This window comes from Bacillus rossius, chromosome 3 (assembly GCF_032445375.1).
Source record: "Bacillus rossius redtenbacheri isolate Brsri chromosome 3, Brsri_v3, whole genome shotgun sequence".
NCBI classification, from domain to species: Eukaryota; Metazoa; Arthropoda; class Insecta; order Phasmatodea; family Bacillidae; genus Bacillus; species Bacillus rossius.
Genome location: NC_086332.1, coordinates 69,763,660 through 69,780,405, shown reverse-complemented (window position 1 = coordinate 69,780,405; position 16,746 = coordinate 69,763,660). Strand labels below are relative to the sequence as shown.

The following is a 16,746-nucleotide window of genomic DNA, read 5'->3' as shown; positions in this document are numbered from 1 at the left end:
TGATATAGTAATATAATGGATAGAGATAGAGAGATATAGAGGGGTATATAAATATACAGTTACATATACAGACAGACAGAGAGATAGAAAATTAGAGATATGCTTTGTTGTGTACCCACATCAAACAAATTACAAAAATAATTGACTGAGACATTGCAAGGTATTCCAGGCATTAGCTAGCATAAAATAAAAACCAAGCCAAAGCATAGCTGACCGAAAAGGGGCAGTTCCATAACGCAAATAATTGTTTGCTGTTGAGGAAAGACGCAGTAGCCGGGGCCTGTTGCCGCGGTTCCCGCCGGAAAGACTCTTATCACGCTTCTCCCGACCGCAGCCTGTATGCCGCCAGTGTCAACCACACCCGGTGCTGCGCGGGAATAACCCCTCCTAAATATTTAAGTGCGAGTGCAGATGCAACAGAAGTTGAAATATAAAATTACAGATATTTGTTAATTTTTACATTTACATGAATTAGAGTGAAATTATTAAAAAATAGTGTTTGCAGTAATACTGTGCTCGGATTCTTACCTGGGCTTTGGGCTTTGTGTTGTCCCAGTGCCTCCAATAGTTAAAAGTTGTTGGTAAACCGGTCCCACAATAGATTGCCAGTGTTATGTCCGCACAAAACATAAGCACGAGATAACAAATTGAAGTACAATTATCGATTATTTGACTAACTTTTCTGGGTTTAAAAACATTATGCTTGAATGAAACATTAAATGAACTATAATATTACGTAGGAAACACTCTGTATTATCCCAAAAAAAAAAACTTGTTTCATATAGGCCTATGAAAAAATAAGACGAGCCATTTGTTTTTAAAAGTTAAAAATAAATTTATTGAAGTATTACAAACTATTTCTATTTATTTTGTAGAAAATATATTTTTTTCTTTGTAGCCAAGTCTGCATGATTAGGTACATGCTAAACGGGCAAAGCAGTTATTTTCTATCTCATAGTCTGCGCTTTGTATATATATATATATATATATATATATATATATATATATATATATATATAGGTGCGTGTACTTATGTAATCGCGTTAGAAGTTATACTTTTTTACTTTAATTTTGTAAAAATAATTAAAATTAATAAAATAATAAAATAAAATAATTATAATATAATATAATATAATATAATTATAGGTACGGTTGCTAATGTATTATTTCAATCATAATAATTTTTTAAAATATATACTCAGCTCTCAATATTAATATAAACACACGTATAAAATTAATTATTTAATTTCAATAGAAATATATGTGAATAATGAAAATTAATTAAGATACTGACTGCTTATTCTAATATATTAACATTAATTATTTATTAATTAATAATATAATATCTTATAATTAAATATGCAAATATATTACATGCGGGAACATAACTTTACTAATATAAATACACTTAAAAAAGTTTATAAACACAATTTCTATCACTAACATTCACAATAAATATATATATTAAATTATGTGGACGAGTTTTCAGAATCAATCACTAAAGATAAAGATTTAAAAGCACATATATAATTTTTTTTGTATGTAGCCTTTATTTTGCATAGATATATCATTTCTTTCATTATGTGAACATTTCGTTGCATGGTGCGAGAATCGTAAAAATTCATTCGCATCATAACGCGCCTTAAGAAGTTTAACTTAAAAAAAAACTGCATTTTATGAAAAGTGACTGTTTAACGACTGAGATTTTAATTCATACTCACTACCAGGGGCGGGTCCAGGATTGACATCTGGGGGAGTCACCGGTAGTCCGGACCAAGTATAATACATGTTTATAACTTCAGAAGTTGTATTATCCAGTGCATTTTTACCCTTCTTGAGAGGGGGGCACTCGTTTTCTGCTCCCTCTAAATCCTCTTATGCTCACTAACCAACATTTACCTGGTCAAGCACCATTTTCGCAATGTTTTGGTTGTGACAATATGGCAATGGTGAGGCAAAAAAGTGACTTCAAGCACGTCACAGCATGGCATCTCGTGACAGTTCCAAGCTATATGTTTTCTTAGATCCCGATTCGTAAACAACTTCTCAAAAGGGCGCTCACTGTGAAGCGTGCGCTTGAAACAAATGAACAATGTTCTGTTTACTTTATATATGATACGGATCGATAAGGCACATCATCCTCAGAAAATAAATATTTAATGCACTCACAATTTCTAAGATATATACTAGTTGCGTGATACGTCAAGATGTTCTCACGAGTCAGATGCAAGGCGATTAAGTCATTGTAATGAGATGAAAGATAAGGAATTAAAGCATATTGCAGGCCTTCGCTGCAGTTTAATTAATTAAAAGGTATTACTAATTTTTTTCATGTTTGGCATTAAAATTAATAATTCACCAAAAATGGCGAATACAATAGAAAATATTACACAATTTAATTTTACTCACGCGTCAAATTGCTCACAATGACGTAAAAAAAATCATTTGGAAATTATAGGAAGGAAAGATATTTGGGAAACTGTGGTGTAAAACAGCAAAATCACAAAATAAGAGATCAAAATATATTTTTGAAATTTTTTTTCGAGGTGTTCAAAGACCCCGACTCGAGAATAAATATGTAGGTAATGAAATTTACAAATAAATGTCTTTCGGTTTCTGCGCCTCGTGAACGATAGACACGCTTATTATTCTTTATACCCTCTCGTTAGTCTTGTATTTCGGGTTGAACCCGTATCGCAGAGGTTGTGTGGGCGTGTGTGTTTACAGATATTTTATTCTGTATTGCATTAGGCATATTCAGTGTTGAGAAACCAACAACTTGGAGATGGAATGTGATAGGGCTTTATAACTACTACGCAGGGCTCGTATATACTTACTAAGACTCCTGGATAGTCTCAGACAGCGTATCGATGAGTTTTATTGAAACTGCATGTAGTAAACTTATTTAACGCATTGACAATGTTTTTTGGTACCTATGCTTTTACTTTTTGTATTAATTATTGGAAACGAACAACCCTAAAAAAATGTTCGCCGATCTTGACGTGGGCAATATTCTTGTCTTTAAGTGCGATGCTTGTAGAGAAAAGGATTTAAGTTGAAATTAAAGCAATTTTCTAAGTTTGTATATAGCTTCCCACCAAAACTAAGATTGAATTAATTTCAAGAGTTTAGTATAAAGGTTTGAAACTTGGTACGTGACCTGGACCAAATTGAAATTTTACCCGCTATGTTGATATAATTTTTATATCACAAAAAATGTGTTTCGATTATAATTGTCTTTTTTTCAAAGAATATGTGAACCAGTTTTAATTTTACATACTTTATTCATCAGATTAATGCATATTAATGCTGTAAACATTTCTGTAAGATAAACGCAAATAGTTTATTCAAGAATTGAACTCCCATTCTCTTAACCACAGAGGAATATGTATAGTGAAAATCACCTCAACGAATTAGGCGAAAAATAAATTCCATACTTAAGGCTGAAAATCATCTCAGGTTTCCTTGTCCGTCCATAAAAAATGTACCATAGTCGTATACTTTCTCGAGACATTCCCATTAATGTCCTAGTTCACAACTTTGTACCGGACTGAATCATGGCATCCGAGGGCGTCAGTAAATTAAACTCTGAATCTGTTGCCATACCTGTAAGTAAGCAATAAGTAATTAAACACAAATACGTATCATCGTCATGCTTCGCTTCCCAAGTCAAACCTCTGAATGGAACTTGCACAAACTGCCGCTACACTTAACTCACTACGTTCATATAACGTGTACCTAAGAGTTCTGTAATTTAATAAGTTCTATAATTAGAATATACCTTTCCTCCCAAAACAAGTTATGGCAAACAAATTCTCGGTATCTCACTTTTTGTAACATGCTTTAATTCTAATATTTTGAAAACGTTATACCGTTTATACGTTGCTATACGGATGTTATAATTACTTTTACATCCTACTTAAAAATTATAATTTAGTATTTGGTAGAAGTAGTATGTTTTGGTTACTCCGGGCACAGGGTTCAGGGTTGTGGAGCTAGAACCGGGTCAATGACCGATTGCTCTAACGTCACGGAGGCCATATTGGATAACCGTGACCTTGAAATTTGACCATTTCTTTTTTTTCAAAATTTTCCAAAATTGGTCAAAATTAACCAAAATTAGTCCAAAATTCAAAAATTTCAATTGTTTTGGAAAAAAATTCCGACAAAAAATCTCAAAAAATTCCATAGTTCGAAAATTAGGATTTCGAAAAACCACAAAATACTTTTTGCCATAGAAAGACTACAAAGTCCTAAAAGAGGCTTAAGCATTCATGTCTAAAGCCTCTGATTAACCTCTGCCGTGATTTAGGATGATGACGTCATTTTGTTTACTCGAACATTCCGCCATTATGTTTTCCACCATTTTGAATCATAATGTCACTGTTGCAATATCCGTTACGGCCGCCATCATGAAAATATTTATTTATTATCCGATTTTAATGACAAAAATTTTTAAATTTTAAAAAATCCAATTAATAAAATTTTAATAAAAATATTAAAAAAAAATACTTTTACGACAAATAGCTCGGAAACCTCGGTTCGAACCCGGTGAGGGGAAAAAAAAAAGGAGACCGATCCTTCCTCCACGAAAGCCACTGGCAGACTAACTTCCCACCACCAATACCAAGGTAGGCTATATATCGTCACCTATGTAGTTTGACGTCATGTAGGCCATCTAGAAAATCAGTAATTTTAATGCTAGAAAATCGGGAAAATTTTAAATACTTATAAAAAAATATTAATTAAATTTTAATAAAAAATCATTAAAAACTTCGTTGCACGTTTCGTTACGGCCACCATCTTGGAAAACCGTAATTTTTATAGTTGAAATTTGGTAAATTTCAAAAATTATAAAGAAATTTTAATAATCACATTTTATTAAAATACTATTTAAAAATGTACATACGCCTAGAAGTCCTTGGTTCGAACCTGGTAAGAGCAAAAAAATTTTTTTTCGATAGATCCTTCTTCTATGGAAGCCACCAGTCGACTGGCCTCCCACCACCAATACCAAGGCATATATCATCAGCTGGTATGACGTCATGTCCGTCATCTTGTTTTCGTCTGCTAGAGGCCACCATCTTGTTGCCATGTTAGTGTAATTTTTACCCACTAGAGTGCATTAATAATTTATTATTACGAAGACATCCGCCATCTTGTCATTTGGGTGCCATTTAGAAATTGTGTAATTACTTAGCTATAAATTCAGGAAAACATCCAAAAACACCAAAAAAAATTACTATCAATATACTAATTGATCCGATAAGTCCCAGTCCTCGGTTAGATCTCTGGACGAAGCTAAAAATAAATTTCATTAAAATACCAGAAAAGTGACAGGTTCGAGAAATAAAACACCGCAAGTTCTTTTACAAACGTAATTTTTATTACTTAATTTCTATCCTACTACAGGAACACTTGCGAAAGCTATCAATCTTATAAACATTTAGCCCTGCATAGGCGTGAAATGACTAGTTCAGAGCTCCAATCGGTTTATACTAGACAGAGACCAACCAGAACCTTTACAAACATAGTCATCCTCTTCTTGACAGAGATTCTGGATACAGTGTTTAACAGTTTGCTTCACATAGTCAGAACTGTAAATTACTGCAGCCGATGTCTTGAATACACACTTCTTCACTTTGTCATCGAACGGATTTGGCTTTCCATATAATATATCTACAGTCCAACCACAAGTTATATTTTCTAGGTCCTTTTGTTGCCACGTCATCAGTAAGCTGATTGAATGTGTTCTGTCTGATATCGTCAAGAAAATTACAAATGTCTTTTGACTCACTAAACGTATTTAGATAATATTAGTCTATCAGTGTTCCACGAAATGTAGACTGCGCCAAGTAGAAGCCATTATCATTCGCCTGTAATGCACCGAACACGGTCTTAGGTTTAGTTCCATGTCCAGATGTCATACCAATCGGTTGCTGCGCATTTGTTTTTTTTATTTGCTTGTACGCTTTCGAGTCTCCAACCTAAACCGAGGAGTTGTAATTTCTGCAGGTAGTTCAGCAGTAGGTGCACGGACTTCACCTTTACAGTTTTTCGCATGTCGACGCAAATTATCAATTCGAGTAAACCATTCATGACACTCATCGCAGCGAAACTTAATGCGAGAAGGATTCTTCGTACATTTACTCCTCTCATGTCTTCGTACATCATAGGAAAATTCGAACGACATATCACAGTAGCTGCAAGGATACCGCGGCGATGAAGACGAGCCTTTCAGACCCTATCCAGATACTGTCGTTGCTGCAGTTGTACCATTTCCAGGCATACTCTTATGAACATTAATGCAACGTTGTTGTATAGAAACCTTTACTTTCTGCTGCACAGCGGACCTTTGCATATCTTCACGTGCGTTTTCATATTATCATGTCTTGCAATTTTGCTCTTACCAGGTTCGAACCAAGGACTTCTAGGCGTAAGTACGTTTTTAAATAGTATTTTAATAAAATGTGATTATTAAAATTTCTTTATAATTTTTGAAATTTTTCCAAATTTCAACTATAAAAATTACGGTTTTCCAAGATGGCGGCCGTAACGAAACGTGCAACGAAGTTTTTAATGATTTTTTATTAAAATTTAATTAATATTTTTTTATTAATATTTAAAATTTTCCCGATTTTCTAGCATTAAAATTACTGATTTTCTAGATGGCCTACATGACGTCAAACTACATAGGTGACGATATATAGCCTACCTTGGTATTGGTGGGGGGAAGTTAGTCTGCCAGTGGCTTTCGTGGAGGAAGGATAGGTCTCCTTTTTTTTTTTGCCCTCACCGGGTTCGAACCGAGGTTTCCGAGCTATTTGTCGTAAAAGCATGTTTTTAAAAATATTTTTATTAAAATTTTATTAATTGGTTTTTCTAAAATTTACAAATTTTTGTCATTAAAATCGGATAATAAATAAATATTTTCATGATGGCGGCCGTAACGGAAATTGCAACAGTGACGTCATGATTCAAAATGGTAGAAAACAAAATGGCGGAATGTTCGAGAAAACAAATTGACGTCATCCAAGATGGCGGTCATAATCCTAGATGACGGCAAAGGCTTATCAGAGGCTTTAGACATGGATGCTTAAGCCTCTTTTATGACTTTGTATTCTTTCTAAGGCAAAAAGTATTTTGTGGTTTTTCGAAATCCTAATTTTCGAACTGTGGAATTTTTTGAAATTTTTTGTCGGGATTTTTTTCCAAAAAAAAGAGGAAATTTTGGCGATTTTTGGACACATTTTGGCTAATTTTGATCAATTATGGAAATTTTTGAATTTCAAAGGTCAAGGTCAAGGTCAAGGTATAAGGTCAAGGGTACGGTCATCCAATATGGCCACCGTGACGTCAGCGCAATCGGTCATTGACCCGGCTCCAGCTACAACCCTGAACCCTGTGCCCTGAGGAACCAAAACATACTATTGGTAGACTAAGCACAAAATGTATTACTGAGAACCTTTAACTGGTTTTTGTTATTTTGAGAAATTGTTTTCCCTGTCGTTTTCACAAGTGGCTACATGAACCTTTTTTTTAATTTAGAATTAATTATACTGTTTATTTTTTTTAGTTTATTTTATTGCTAGTCAATTATTTAACTGTTTCACTGTGCAGCAAAGTAGACATGATACACGCATACTCCTGGTTCACGTTAATAATTGGACTACAATGCTCTTGAGACGCACTTGACGACCCTGAGCCAGTTATAAACATTCACGTGTGACCCGCAAAAATTTAAGTTTTGCCATCGAAAAATGAGTAGGAACTGGAAAATATTCGTTGCAAAAATGATCTCTTGGATAGACTACACAGTCATTATCATATTCTACCAAATGTCAGTTGCTCATTGGCTGCTGACGTGTGCGACGGTTCAACTGGGTTGACACTTTTTCGGTAAGACGTTAATCGTTGGTTCAGAGTTCTCCATACTCACTGTGAACCAATAACAGTTGTAGAATTTTGAACCGATGTGTAAAGAGACCGCGGATTTACCTGGTCTCTAGAAATGAGCTTAATTTTGTAAATGGTACAGAAATATTTATACTAAATCACAGATATTTGTAAATTTGTACATTTACATGACAACTAATGTACCACCACAAAAATAGCGTTCGCAGTAATACTGGATTCGGATTATTACCCGCGCATTTATGTTGTTTTTTGTCCCAGTACCTTCAATAGTTGAACTTATTTGTGAAACGGCCCCTTAAAAACTTTCCTGTATTAACTGCGCACATAACATGCAACATAAAATAAAATGATGTCAAATGGTTGAATATTCGATTATCTTTTCCATGGTTTAATAAAAAAAAATATGCACGAATTTTGGTAATAACGTATTTCATATATGCTTCAAATAACCGTAGCAGTGTGTTGTACAAAGTCTCAACATCTTTCTTGTATTGTTACAAACTATTTGTTGGGAAGCTGTTTCCGAAAGGAATGTGTTTTGTGAAAGCACGCTAGATGCTTGCCTGTGCAATGTTGTTCGGAACGTATGCAGTGCACCCAGCTGCGCCGAGGCGGGGCTACGGGGGTGAGTGCGCGCACGACCCCGACTGCGAGGCCGGGCTCGCCTGCGACTCGAACAAGAGGTGCGGCTGTCGCCAAGGGCAGGTCGTCTCCTCGGACCAGCTCAAGTGCGTCAGCGGTGAGTAGTCGATCCTTCCAGCGGCACGCTCGAGCCCAGCCTCGTGTTGCCCGGCGTCTAGCCAGTTGCACCGCTCCAGTTGTCTTGCCCTGAAGATCATCCTTCTGAAACGTTGCGCCGACACTAGCTGCGGCTACAAGATCTCAGCTTCCTTCATACATTTTCCAGTCTGCGACAACAGGTTCCCAGCTGAAATGTTAGGTGCATTTATATTGGTGGGCTGGAACGATACGGGTCGTCGCTACAATCAATTGTGACTCAGCGAACAAATGGTGGATGCGATTACCACAATACAGCAGCGCATGCAGTCGCTGCCAAATCTTTTGTATTTTAATAACAACTGAAATCACGTACTGGTATTTAAAAGTTAAAACAAAACGAAGGTCGGAAATATGAATAGGTTTTGACTAAAAAAAAAAAGGCTTTTATTGAAAATGGAAAAATATCATGATGAAATAAAATATTTAAACATAAAAAAAAAACATTTCATACATAAAAAATATGGGTATTTCACAAGACAAGAGGTTGTACCTCTAGAATAAGTAAAATTTCTGATACAGGTGTTATATATAAACTGCAGTTTTTTTAAAAATAATGATCTAATATTTACTCTGATTAAATTTACATGCATAAATTGCGTGAAAATGCCTGGAATATCTGCCGGCAATAATTACTTGCTGTGCCGTCTCGCTCGCGCGCTGCCTTCATATTCACCCTAACTGTAAATTTTCTTTGTAAATGGAAAATAAATATTCATGTAACATTACAGATATAATTGTACATTTATATAGAAACTGTATCACTACAAAATAGTGTTTGCAGTAATACTGGTCTCGGATTCTTACCTGGGCTTTGTGTTAACCCAGTACCTCCAATACTTAAAAGTTATTTGTATACCGTTCCCAGAATAGCTTTCCCTTATTAACTGCACATAATAATAAACGTAATAAAACAAAACAAAGTCCAATTATTGAATATTCGATTATCTTTTCCACGGTTTAAAAAATTATCCTCGATAGAAACATCAATTAATATATATAATTATGCGCCAATTTTCGCAAGAAATACTCCGTATCATTTCGAAAAACGCGTTTCGTATGTGAAAAAATAACTATAGCCATGGGTTGTACAAAGTTACAATATATATTGTGTGTATTACAAAATATTTCTTGGCAACTGGTTTCCAAAGGCATCTTTTGTAGAATTTGTTTTCTGCGTAAGGAACGCCCCCCCCCCCCCCCCCCCTTCGTCTCCCATGTGGCCGCTCTAAATTCCTCCCGACCACATTGTCCATTCGCTTAGTGCTCCGCATTAAATATTTTATTTACTATCCGCATCGAAATAGTTGCTTTGCTACAACTTCAAAGGCCTTGGGAGGCATTTAAGACAATAAGTCGTATACCGAATGAGTCTGAATTCGACCAACAAACATCTTCTGCAGGTTCATCACGACTAATCAGGTTGAAAACATCAATACAACTATGGTCTAAAGTGTTTCCGATGTCTAGTATACCTCTTTGAAGTTTGAGCTGAAAATATGTTCATTTCAAATAATAAACATAGTATTAAAAAGAAAGACGAAGTTCTATAACAACCGTGAAATTCATCGTTGTGTCAAAAATTTCATTTAAATAATTGGGCGTAGTAAAAACAAATTAGAATAAAATTTTTATACTAATTTTTTCAGTTAAATCATTGTATGCCATGAACAAGTATTTTTCAGTGGTTTTAGTATTTTGTTCAATTAAACATTATTCAGACGCTTCTTTATTATTTACAGTAAAATATGTTATTCGTCTCCAGTTTCAAAGACGTATACGAGCCTTGGGAACGCTTGCTATATTCGCGATGTTCGCTACGGGAGTAAAATACAGCCAGCTGCATCTCAGGTGCCACTCGCCACACCAAGCTGTGTTCGCTATGTTAGCGACGTCACCAGGTGTTTGGTTCTCGGCCATAGTTTCTTAAACGTCGCTGACATAGCGCATGCGCAGATAAACCAAAACATGTTTTCGCGAGGAATTGTGCAGTACTTCTGCGTTTGCTTTTTATGAAGTTTAATTTCTCTCAGTATTGTGCTATAAATAGTCAAGTCGACGGAAAAAGTTAATTTGCAAGATTACGAAAATATCCATGGTCCATGGAATAAATTAATGGAAGATTATAGAAGGCAAGTTAGGCAGAACAATGCCAGGAATTTGATTCCAAGGAAATGCTAGCTATCAAACTAATTTGAATTTATACTTAAATAATACATGAATTTGGTTTCGTCTTCACAAGCAACTGCTTCATCAAATTCTTTCGTTTTTGTATAATTTTCATGAGCCCATTTATTTTTACGTTTACATACCGTGAGAGCCAGCACAATATATCATCATCATCGTAGGGAATCATCACTCGAATCCCACAGCATGCGTCTTTTTGACACACGAACTAGACTATCGTGTCTGGACAAATGGCGCAGCGAACATAGCGTAGCTTTTTGTGTGGCCTCGGCTTAAGTCTCGTGGCCCCCCCCCCCCCCCTAATGTGTCACAACGTCGAGGTCTTTATGGATGATGAAGCGTGTTGAGGTGCGAATGGAGCTTATACGGGGTAAATGGGGTGTGGGGAAATGGAAATACTCCGAGAAAACCCATCGGCTCATGGCAACGTCAGCCACGTTTCCCGATTCTAAGGGGAATCTGGGTTCCACTTTAGAAGTGAAGCCCGGATCTGCTCGGTGGGAGGCGAGTGGTCTGAACCTAGCCCTGACCCAGACCCCTTCCAAACCTGCGGCCCCGTGTGGTCCGAAGCCAGGTGTGTGTGTGTGTGTGTGTGTCGACAGCCGCGCTGCACGGCGAGGCGTGCAACGAGACCGCGCAGTGCCTCGCGCATCTGGAGCACACAGAGTGCGGCGACCACTCCTGCGGCTGCGCCCCCGGCTACCGCTACTCCAACACCAGCGACGACCACAGCTGCGACCCGGGTCAGCCCCCCTCGACAGTCCCACACACACGAGCGTTCCTCTAACGTGACCGCTCACGTAGACGTCTCACGTCTGTGTGACATGTGTTTCAGTAGACAAGGTGGACGAGGTGTGCTACTTAGTGTTCTGAACTCAGGTTGCGCAATGTTTTTAAGTAAAAGAAAGAGCACGTGTTGCTCAGTACACGTGAGAGAAGTGAAACTTCATTGGCAATTCAAACCTCGACTTTATCGTAAGGGGTAAAACGGCAGAGAGAGAAAAAGAGAAAGAACATTTTCTAATCAAAAATGAATTAATAAAATTATTACTCACGTCAAAATTACTGCTCAGGATATCAATAATTATTTATTGATCAATAACGATTATTTAACTATAATATTACTCACTGTTGAAATACGCACAGCATAAAGGAAAACTGCGCCAGTTACAGTTTTCTTCAAACAATACTGCCATAACTTTTTCGAGTCTTGCATTTTATAGGATTTCGGGAATTTTGTTGAGGGGAGGGTTGTTGGGGCTACTTGGTCAACTGACCCTTATAGGGATATTTTCCTAACTTATTTTGCTCATATAATTTCCTTATTTTGCGCAGGATTATAAATAAAACAATTTTTTTTACCACGATTTATTGTTTATAAATGGTCATTAAAATTTCATACGTGATTTTTATGGCTTTTTATCACCTTAAAGTTAAATTGATATTTAAGCTCGAGAATTATGCTCGTGTAGTATACAGTTTTCCGCTAACAGTTCGTATGCAGCTTTTGTCGCAAACCTATTTATATTTAGTATATCATAGAAAAACCAATAAAATTTCATGTTTCCCAAATTCATAGAAACCCGAGCTTTTATAGCGCTTTAAGAGAGTAAATTTTTTAAAATTTTTTTATGAGTTATGTAATAAAATAAAAAGTGTTAATACAAAGGCTACAAACAAACGGCAAATTAAGAATTGTGAAATACAGTATATCATGCTCTAAGTTCATGCAAGGACTAAAATTTAAATGGGACTCAAATGTTTTTAAAATTATAAAATGCCAACTATTTGATAAAACTATTTACGAACTATAAAATCAAGCTTTATTATTGGTTATTATTAAATATAATTTTTTTTAATGAATTGGAAACCTGTTGCTCCTCAACAGCTGTTGTGATTTTAAATACTAGCGGTTGGTATACCTGCTCAGATCAGTTGCTTGGGCAGCCAACACCGCAGCAGATGTGCCACCCACTAGCGTGCCTAGTGACCCGTATGCCTCGCTGGGCTTCGAACCACAGGCCGTGGAGAGTCCTAGGAGACGGAGTGACGCCCGTCACCTCTGCGTATGATGCACGAAACTAGTTTCTATCTGCTGTAAATAGACAAGGGTTTATGAGATGCTATTTTAGATTTAATTTCAATTTGTCGGAAAAACAAAATTTCCTCTGCGCACGTGAAATGGCAAGTAGTTACACACTAACCACGAGCTTCAGGGCTCAGAACGAGTCTCAGGCATCGAAAACGTTTCAAAAACCTTTAAGTATAACCTTGCCCAAGATGCTGCGAAGCTTATCACTGTTGCATCTGTATGGTTCCATTTCCCATATAAATGCAGATTCTACCAGAATGAATACGTTTAGTTTAATAAGAAATCTGCGTCGCAAAAATAATATAAGCAATGAACCTGTATTTTCTACGTTTTTAAAATTATTGTACTCCAAGTGTGAACTGCACAACTAAGAGCCAGGTGCTGTATTAAACGATCCAAACATATAATTTTAAAAACATTTTTAAAGCAGTCATGAGGACTGCTGACAGAAGTGAAAACTTAAAACTATAGTTGTTATTTTTGGATGTCCAAAATAATTTTTGATAAAAATCAGAGACTTTTTCACAATTTTTACGAAAAAAATATTAGCACACAGCAAATTTGTTTCATCCCGTTAGTAAAATAACTAAATTACTATAAAATTCTATTGCATAGTAATTGTAGGTATTAAAAATAATAATGATATTTTTAATTTTGAAGTTATATTGCTACAAAGACTCCGTTTTCTTCTTTATTCAAACAATAAATCTATATGAGAATTTAATATATTTTATACTCACTTTATACTGCATACACAGATTCGATTCATAAGCACAGCACTGATGTACAGGTACTGAAGACGGAAGACATGTATTGGTATATGTCGTGTGCATTACTTGTCGACCTGTGTTATTTATGTGTACTGGCTGCGCGTGCACCTTTGAGTGTGAATATATATATATATATATATATATATATATATATATATATATATACACACACACTCAGAGGTATATATATATATATATACACACACATTCACAGCTGACGTTACGTGACCATGTCGATGACGACTTACATGAATTTACTCCATATCCAAACATTTTTATATAAGTTTTCAATTCAAAAATGTTTTTAATAATATTCAATGACATTCATTTTGTTATTGTATGTTATCGTATCGATCATGGATCTTTTTCCACATGAAAAAATCTGAACTTCTCCATCATTTTGTTAAATTCCAACAAATTAACTCCGTCATATTTGTCTGTTTTTGCAATTCCTTGCCAATTTACTCATTATTTACATTTATTTAAAATGAAATATAAAAGTTAGGAATATAATGAATATTTTTTGAAAAATATTTTATACAATATTTCAAATGGTTGATTGGAAAATTTTTGGTTGTTGAGAGACTTGTACTGATGATTGTTTGCGGCTGTTGGCAGTGTTGAAGTATCTCGAGGCCTGCTCGTCCACGCCGGAGTGTGAGACCCCGTTCGTCTGCTCGCAGCACTTGTGCAAGTGTCCGGCCGACCACCGCCTCTCCCAGGGTAATAAGTCCTGCACGCCAGGTGAGACCACAGAACAAGGAGGAAGATATAGAAGCGCTACTCTTGCAGAGCAAACTGAAGCAATTTTTTGCGTGATATGTGACGCCATCTGATAAGTGGGGCTATAACTACTTGCAAAAAAAATGTTTCGCGTGTTACTCAGTACTCTTGATAGAAGTGAATCTTGTTTGGTAATTCAAATTCGACTCGTGAGTATATTGTAAGGGGTAAAACGTCAGAGAGAGAGAGAGAGAGAGAGAGAGAGAGAGAAATTGAGAAAGAAAGAAAACCAATTTCTAATTGTTGATCAATCAGTAATGTTTAATAAACAAAAAATACTTCTCACTGTAAAATACACTTATAAATAAAACTGTGAGTGATACTTTTTATGCAAACAATTCTACCATTTGGATCACGCCAAATTTCTAAATGATTTTTTAAATTCATAAAAGTAGAGCTATCTATGCGGTAAATCTGGTACTGTCTCAACAGCGCTCTCTACGCTGCTGGTTGAACAAGGAGAAACGCGATCGTGCTGATAGCAAATGTAAAATTCAAGGAACTCACAGCTGAATGTATAGGATACCTATATATTTTTCTTGAAACAAGCACATGTGCACACTCTCTGTTTTACTCTTTAATTTATCTCTATCGGTTGTATTTCGTTTTGGTGAGGCATGAATCACCGCACAAAGAAAAGAACGAAAACCGGCTCAGCAACGTATATAGCATAGTACTCTCTATACCACTTTGGTAAAATACGTATTTTATGTCATTTTCGCGTCATCAACGTTTGACAACAATGTTTCACGAAAATGTGGCATTGAAATTCGGCATTGAACATTTACTCCCATCGCGCCCCAAGAAGTTTCACATAAAAAAATAATTTTTTATATAAATGAGTAGGATATGAAGTATTTATAGTATGTCCCAACACAAAATAATTCTCTATTAAAATAAAATGAATTAATATCTCTTTCATTGCCTGATGACAGTTGCTGCATTACTTCTGACTATTAATGTGTTTAGTTAGTAAAATATTATGAAAGCTAATATCTAGCGGATGGGCCCAAAACTACTTTAAAATCTAGGCTATAGTATCAGCAATTAGACTTTACTCCCCCGTGGGCGAGACTGCTCATGCGATCTCGCTGGCCCAGCTTTGGGCAAAGGCATACGCAGATTATTTCATTTAGGGAGGTGGGGGTAAATTATACCATTTTGACCACTGTTTGCTTCTCAGTTTGTTTCCATTTTGGTAGCAATTATAGATTTTTGACGAATAACATTTTAGCTTTCGGTATACGGCAGTTGGTGGGAGTAATTTGTTGAATGCTACGGAAATGTGTAAAGTGGGAAGCCCAATAGGGGATTTTGGGATTTACTCGAGAGCGGCAGATGAACATACGGGAGGATACCTTGCATTTTGTTGAGTACCTCCACTATACATAAGCCCTTTATATAGAAACGTGCGTCTAGGGCAATCCATCAGAATAGTAATAAAAAAAAACGATTGTCAGAAATACTCAAGCCCGTCAGATTAAGGTAATGGGGGTTAATTACTAGCTGAAAAGTATACATTTCAATAATCTGACGATTTGAGCGTAACGTAAGGAAGTGGGAGGGTCACAAACTTGCAAAAACTTAAGTCGTATGACATTCTCGAGCGTGGTTGATTTTTTAAATTTTATTTTGAAGGAAATAATGCAAAAATAACGAGAAAAATATAATCTGACGATTTACACAAGCCAAAGTAACAAAAATTGTCTAAAAAATTTAGTACGTGCAGCGGGAGTTTAGCATGTATTCCCCACTAAAAAAATTTGTGTCGCAAAAATAATATAATCAGTCAACCTGTATTTTCCACTTATTTAATTATTGTACTCTAAGTGTGTACTGCACAACTAAGAGCCAGGAGCTGTAATTAACATTCACAAATTATTGTTGAAAATGGTTTTTTGACAAAGATATTCTTCAATTTGTTATTATATATTACCGTATAGCATCACGGACCTTCCTCCACACGAAAGACGCTAACTACTATATTTTGTTAAATTAAAAAAAAAACTCGGTTATTTGTCTGTTTTTAGCTGGATACTATCTTTTTGCACTTTCTAGCATTTTTAATCATTATATACAATATTTCTTAAAACTAAAGTCTAATAGTTAGGAATATTATGATTATTTTCCCAAAAAGTACCTATTTTATACAATATTTCAAATGGTTTATTGGAACATTTTTGGTTGTTGAGAGACTTGTACTGATGATTGTTTGCGGCT

The 16,746-nt window shown here is 35.7% G+C and overlaps 1 protein-coding gene across 2 annotated transcripts in view; it reads left to right on the top strand.

The window, feature by feature from the left end:
* Window positions 1–16,746, top strand: part of LOC134530865 (matrilin-2-like) — a 39,218-nt gene that overhangs the window by 12,909 nt on the left and 9,563 nt on the right. For both annotated transcript variants that reach the window (XM_063366131.1, XM_063366130.1), the window contains exons 3-5: window positions 8,510–8,656; window positions 11,484–11,624; window positions 14,362–14,487. In XM_063366131.1, coding sequence (XP_063222201.1) covers window positions 8,510–8,656; window positions 11,484–11,624; window positions 14,362–14,487 — 414 coding nt within the window. The remainder of the gene's footprint in view (window positions 1–8,509; window positions 8,657–11,483; window positions 11,625–14,361; window positions 14,488–16,746) is intronic.